The sequence below is a fragment of the Alosa sapidissima genome, chromosome 8 (assembly GCF_018492685.1).
Source record: "Alosa sapidissima isolate fAloSap1 chromosome 8, fAloSap1.pri, whole genome shotgun sequence".
NCBI classification, from domain to species: Eukaryota; Metazoa; Chordata; class Actinopteri; order Clupeiformes; family Clupeidae; genus Alosa; species Alosa sapidissima.
In genome coordinates this window covers 18,243,425-18,250,713 of record NC_055964.1, presented here as the reverse complement: position 1 = coordinate 18,250,713, position 7,289 = coordinate 18,243,425, and the positions used below count along the sequence as shown (strand labels likewise).

Here is a 7,289-nt window from a genome sequence, read left to right as displayed (position 1 = left end):
TACATGTACTCAAAAGTAGATAATGAAGAATAGACAGTACCAGTAAAGGGTGGGTATGTAAATAGTCTACATTTAAAGAGAGGTGGTATCTCACAACAGTGGTAGTAGAAAAGTGTTGTTAAGATGGCATGCAATGATAATCCTTCCAGAACTAAGCCTAAAACATTAGATAACAAATATGAACAGTTTTTCCCATTCAGTCTCACCAGGGTCTAAAGTAAGCAGTAATAAAGACAGAGCTCGACCTGTAATTTATGGAGGCTGATTCTTTTTATGCAACCTTTGTTTGCAGACCATAGAGCCCCTGGACAGCAGAATACATTCAAAGACTGAACAAACATTATGTAAAACCATTCTTCCTTGATAGTCTACTATATTATTTTCTTTCTACGTAGATTCTATAGTCTTTCTACGTAGTGGCACAGAGTATAATTTCATTGTATTCATTTCATTTCCAAAATAGTATGACATTGTGTTAAATCACTGGGTGAGATTATCTGTCGACCTATCTTGGATAGTTGCACAATCAACCAACAGGGGGCAGTTTTCTACTGCATCTGCTGTGTACTTGCACTGCTGATCTATTTTTTTTCTACATTCTTGACACTTCTAACCCGACTATCCAAATGATATGTAATCTAAATACTTTACTCAATAGGAACAGGCTATGTTTTGATATGTGGTTTTGGATAATGACCATTAAACTATAATGAAAATAGTGTGCCACATTTGTCTAATATTTAATTTAGTTATTTGCCTGCACTTCAGCATCTTGTTCTAATATGATGGTGTAGTTGTGTCTTGCCGATCAACATCAGCCATCCTTGTGTTAAGCCCTCATATCGCAGCCTAGCGACCCACTACTTGCCCCACGACAACTCCTAATCCCCATGGACAATTCATTCCCTACACTAGACTATTTGAACTTTCTGACACTAAATAGGATTCATGCATTATCATACTGGACATGTAATCATCCCACCTCTTTGTAACATATACCTCAGGTGGCTTTAAGCACCTGTTCTATTCTCTACAACTACCCAACTTATTCATTTATCATGTATACAGACCTTACTGCTCTGTAACTGACCCTAGGCAGATGGGTCCGGCCCTTAAGTGGTGGATCTGCTCGAGGTTTCTTCCTGTATCTCCAATTCTAGGGAGTTTTTCCTCGCCCCTGTTACTCATGGGCCCTCTCTGAATGTTTAACAGTCTGTAAAGCACCATGAGACGTGTAATGTTTTGGCGCTCTATAAGTGAAACTAAATTGAAAATACTGTAATCTCTTATCTGGGCCTTTCCTAGGGTCAGTCTGAACTACCTATCAGAAAATCACTGTACAAATGTTGACTCCCTATCAGCAGATACTGACAATTATGCAATGGTAGTTCAGGTCCAACAAGACAATTATAAAGAGACATAAGCACGGTCCTCTCATCAATTAAATATAAATCTTTATTCTGTGATCCATTCAGTCGGAAATTATCAATAAGAAAACTTCAAATGTCTCAGTCATCATGCTGTAACTTGAGAACAGATGCAAAGAAGCATATGAATAAAACGCAAAAACTAAGAAAATCCTGACAGACGCTGTTTCACATCATAGTGCAAACAGATATGTGCAGCCGCCAAATATATATTTGAAATGATACAATTAAACATTGTAACATTATACATCCATCCTTTATGCAACATAAGTGTAACTCGTTTTGTATGGGTGTGTAGATTTTTCTGCACACCACAACATAAAAAGCAATTCTGTTTAACTGAAATATAACAGTGTGGCTGAGTACCATATTGGTGTAAATAAGGCAGCCATACAGGCTTCAAAAATCAACTGTTTGGAATCATGTTCTGACCTATTCTCCACTGGCTCAAAACATTTCACAAACGAGAACTAAGTGGCATCAATTGAAAAGTATGACATTTGAATATCGTCACTGATTGACTTCTTACCATAAATTTAAGAAAAAGTAACAGTTACACAAAACATCCTTTTTCATACAGTATATATGCATATATGACAGTGTAGCATGCTGCCATTGTAAGGTCTTTTTGGCACTATGTAGCAAAAAAGACCAGTTCATAATGTATCATCAGAAGGCACAATTTCAAAGTGTTAAACAAATGGGGGACAAAAAAAAACAGACTACCTGTGTCTGATTATTTCTGATGATGACTGCAGATTGCAAAATGTTATCACATGCAATTGTATTTTCCCAACATAGACCACTAATATCAAGCATGGCATCTGCAGCAACGGAATCTATTTGCTGCGTGTGACAAAATGTGCATGTGCCTCTGCTTACCACAGCCAGAAATGTATAGTCATGTGGATCAAGACATAATTATAGAATTACAAAAGAAAGATATGACCTATTCATGACAGCCTGTGGTGGACAACAAAAAGGAATACAATGTGGCTGTTGTCTAATATCTTTGGGTTGTAAGTAAACCAGTGTTGTAGGATACTATTGGCGCTCTGGTTATGGGTTTATATTGGAGATGTTGCATGTATCTGTGAAGGCAAATATTCAGATTATGTTGGTACAAAGTCTATGCTTAGTAAAGTGTTACAAAACTTAACATCCCTGTTCATTGGCTTAAATTTTACATTGACCAGAACATAGCCGGATAGTGTAAACACTCCAAAACTGGCGCTTTGATATTGTACAGCACTGGTCTTGGCCATCACTTCCACTGCAAGTGGAAATGTTGATAAACGACCAAGAAACACATTTTCTTCAGAGTACTTCCTAGAACAGTGGTTTGGATAAACAACAAAGCTACGAAGAGGCCTTAAAGAGTCATGCACAACCAGGCAGCTTTAGTCAAGTGCTTCATTTCCCTGTAAACACTTTACATTATTCCTGTGATCTTTTCTTCACATAAATGCAGAAAGGCAACATATACATTTAAGATACAGTTAACATCGTCATACAATAAAATGTTTCACATAATGAACATGCAAACAAAACAAAAAATCACAAAAGAATAATAATAAATATATATCTATATGTCTGCATTGTTTGTCTTTACATTCCTCAAAAAGTCTTTTTTTTTTTAAACCAGTGTGTGCGGTACTTTATGAAGAGAACAAAGAACCAGGCAGTACCCATTGTAACCTTTACTAAGCCAAGGTGGAGAGACAACTGCAATCATTGTACACTCAAGGCTATGGTCTGTTGCCTTGAAGAAACAATATTACTCATACCTTTGACAGACCACTGGCAGAAGCCTGCATTAAGAGAGTGGGTAGCATGACCATACAACCCCGTTCACACCTGGTATCGTGATCGGATCTTATCCTTTTCAGACCTCTAATGCCAGGAACATATGCACTCAGATCTGATCACAAAAACAAAGATATTTGTAGGTGGTTTAGCATTTGGCTGAATAGCAATTGTAATGTGTATAGGAATGCATCCTGGGCCACATTGAAGGACCGCCTACTCATCTGACGTTGTCTATGAAAGCCATACCTGCCAACATTTAACGTTCCAAAAACGAGAGGTTTTTTTGATGGGGGGGGGGGGGGGGGGGTCATACTCTCCTTGCAACACTGCATTTCGGTCGTTGATTTTACCTTACAGAAAGAAATATGCATGCTAGTTATGTATCCACCTGCAGCCTACCTCCAAAGCTGCTGTCAGATTATGTTCCAAGAACAAAACTTGCCTATTGTGTATCAACACTCAATAACAGTCATGTGGTAATCACTAAAATTCTTCCCTAACAATTTGACAACAGCTAGTTCTGGAGTAGGCTACTCAACTAGCCCACTTGCTTGCGAGACTCAGTGGCTGTGCAGTATGCACCCGTGTCCTTATTTGGGTTTTGGGTTGCCAGGTTTTATGACAAAAGGGTTGAAATTGAAAGTAAATGATTGTGTGAAATACGGGAGAAACCCGGGAAAAACGGGAGTATTGGCAGGTATGGTGTAAGCAGAAGTCTGAGTTTGTACTCATTTGTGAAGCAAATCTTCAACATAAATTGCAGCAACAAGACAACAACAGACAATTAAGCACTGTCTGCTTAATAGTAAACTTGCAAGTACGTAGTAGAGTACAGGGTAGAGTGTCTCATCTCCATCGGAGCTAGAGAGTCTGTACAGTGGAAACGACAGGATGCCTATCGCAACTGGGCAATTTATGAACAAATAGCCACAAAGATGGAAGTGAATGGCACATGTGTTAATGTGTAACTACAGCTGGTCATGTTGGGCCAGGGGATTCCTCTGTGGAGAGACTCATCTAAAATTCTAATACAGCTGTAAAAATCACTGCATTCCCCAAAGGTCTGTGCATAAATGTGTGTTTGTGTGTGTAGATGTGTGCCTGTCTCTGAACAAGGCTGAAACAATGCATTGGCACCATCATACACTGTACAGTGCTGACTACGGCATTCAGAAAATCCAAAATTTATAAACATATACGGTTTGTTAAAGAGGCACTTTAACAAAAATATTTGGAAAATAGCTGCTCTTGAAATATCAAAGTGGTGATGGGCTGGGATTAGACTAATTAGAGTTTTAGGTAGGATTCTGCGGTTTTTAAACTGTGGGGAAGTCGACTACTTCATCCATACCAAACAAACTGTTAAAATCAAACGAACCTGTGATTTTTTTTTTGGGGGGGGGGGGCATATGTGTGCATTTGCATGGTTATTGAGAAAATGGGTGTTGTTCCAGATGATAAGGGTTACAGGCGAGGGTCTGGTTGCAAGGATTTTACTGTGTGCGTGTATGTGTGTGTGTGTCTGTGTGTACGTACACGTGTACATGTGCTTATACGTCTGTGTATGTACGTGTGTGTGTGTGTGTGTGTGTGTGTGTGTGTGTGTGTGTAGAATAAGGAGTGCAATAGGGGGCTGGTCCTCTAAGGGAAGTGGGCAGCGGCGGCTGCTGAAGGCTGCAGGCTGATCGTCTCTGCCCTGTGGTCCAACTGGTTCTGGAGGCGTGTGATGTTGGACAGCTCCTCCAGCTCCTGGAACTGCCGGTCTGTCTTGTGGCTGACCAGTGAGCGGTAAAAATGCACAGCGAACACAATGAACACCAGGCCAAACGGTACCATGATCGTCGTGGAGGTGATGGCAGCCGCCTGGCCGGGACTGATGCCCGGCGCCTCCGTGGCCGACTCACCGTGGTCCTCGGTCTTCCTGACCGGGCTCTGCAGTGGCAGGAACTTAACCCAGCAGAGGAGCACCACCTCGGCCAAGAAGAGCAGTGTGCCGATGACAGTGGAGAAAGCCCAGGCCAGCTCGATGTGGCGGTGCATGCGCTCGTGTGGCGACTCCTTGACCGAATTGAGGTTGTGCACGTTGCTGACCGCCTCCAGGTTGGGCAGGATGCAGGTGCTGACCATAAGGGCGAACAGATGCACCGCCACCAGCACGGTGGTGCAGGCGCTGAAGGCGATCAGCAGCCCTGGAGGATATGTGTGGTCCCGCTCCAGCTGCACCTCCACCATGGCCACCTGTAAGGGCATGGGCATACCGTCACTGTAAAGACTACTGTTATACAACAGTTAGTTTCGGCCAAACTATTTATTAATTGCTAAATTGGACGAGAGGAATTCCAGTGTAGTGATATCCCAGGGCCCTTTTAATTGAGCATGTGACATATAGACAAGCAAGTAGGCCTCTGGCATTGCGTCTACGGCCGAACCACAGCCATTGGTTATCCTTACCAAGTCCAGCTGGAAGATCCAGCCTATATTTTTGTGTGTGGGTAGAACTCAAAATGTACATATATTTACATTGTCAAGCTCAAATCTGTCAGAAACTAGTAGCTTAAGAAAGTGTTGAATGTCTACAAATGTATGCTTGGAGATTATGCTGAAAATATGTATTATTTATTTAGGACACAGGCCAGGATATTTTGTACAAAATGCTTCTCTTGTGTCAAGTACAGAAAGACAAACAAACCCTAGGTCTACATAATTCAGGTAAGTTTTAACACATTTGGGGTGATCACTTAAGAGATCAAATAATAGAAATATTTGTTTATGAACTCCTTACTTTATATAGACACATTATGGACATTTCCTAGGCAAAGTAGATCAATGGTTTACAGTATCACTGCATGAAGAAGTATTTCTGTATTTATACAAATAACAGCTTAATTCAGTCAAATGCATGAACGTCTGTATTTTGCAAATTAACTATTTAAGAACTGTTGTAGTTAGATGTATTTGAACTGATGCACTACATACGTATGTCTTCCTATTCTCAAGAAATTTTAGAAAAATAATAATTAGCAATGTTCACCTTTTTCATGTTCATGTTCAATCAGAATTGGGGAAATAGCATGCTAATCAACAAGCATCACTTTATTTGGCCCTGACCAACATGTAGCCTCACTTTCAGTTTGGCTATGTGTGGCATATTTCATTGCCATCCTTGAAATTCGGCAGAAATATCAGGGTGTGTATGGACCCTGAACCGCAAACTGTTGCCAACGGAAACTTAACACGTAGTGATAACTTTCCGCATGCAGCATTACATCCGCTGGTATGTAGCCTAGGTTTGGTTAACTTTGGCTTAACATATGAAGCATATCGGTGTTTATATTTAGGAATGGCAACTTAAATGAAAAATAAGTTGACAAATGCAGTTGAATCTACTGATCAGGGGACAGGTGCATGCTACCCATCAAGGAGGTAATCGCATGCGTCATACTGTGAAAGCAAGCACGGCTGTTTTACCGACAACATTCCAAATTCCAATGCAGACTGAATCGCTATGTGGGGGTTAGTATGTAAATGTACAGTTATATGCTGTAGGCCTACTTACCATAGCGAAACCTGAAAGCAGAGCTGAAGTTCTGCTACTTGCCTTCAACTTCGCCCGACTCAAGTAAAGTTTTCTCCATGACAGAGCTTGGAGGGAGTGCTCGTTCAAACTCATTCTGTCACAGCTAGGGCAAACTTCAAGAAGCAAACGTTGTCTCGAACTACAGCAAAGTAGACTCCACGGTTACTCTAATAAGGAGGAATCAGTGTTAAGTGCTACACGATAGGATCGACATGACAATTTTGATCAACGGAAACTCTGAAGAGTTGAGATCTGACAGCAAAGAATGTACTTCTAAGTAGCTACAGCGGCAACATATTCCTGCTCACTCAGGAAACTACATTCTGATATATCCAGGGGCAGGAAGCGATGATTTCCCGGTGCATTGTGGTCAGTTGAGTGTAAAGAGTAGCCTAGTAGTTGGGAGGATATAGCTCGATTAATGAAAATAAATCGTAGCCTACGTTTTCTTTAGATCTGTCGTTCGCAGAGGGGAC

At 40.9% G+C, this 7,289-nt stretch overlaps 1 protein-coding gene across 1 annotated transcript; it reads right to left on the bottom strand.

The window, feature by feature from the left end:
- Positions 1-1,437: 1,437 nt before the first annotated feature.
- On the bottom strand, positions 1,438-7,122 carry orai1a (ORAI calcium release-activated calcium modulator 1a). The gene is made up of 2 exons (XM_042102025.1): positions 6,793-7,122; positions 1,438-5,474 (listed from the first exon to the last, which is right to left on the bottom strand). Exons 1-2 carry the CDS (start codon positions 6,904-6,906, stop codon positions 4,878-4,880), a joined length of 711 nt encoding a protein of 236 aa, XP_041957959.1. The 5' UTR covers positions 6,907-7,122; the 3' UTR covers positions 1,438-4,877.
- Positions 7,123-7,289: the final 167 nt, after the last annotated feature.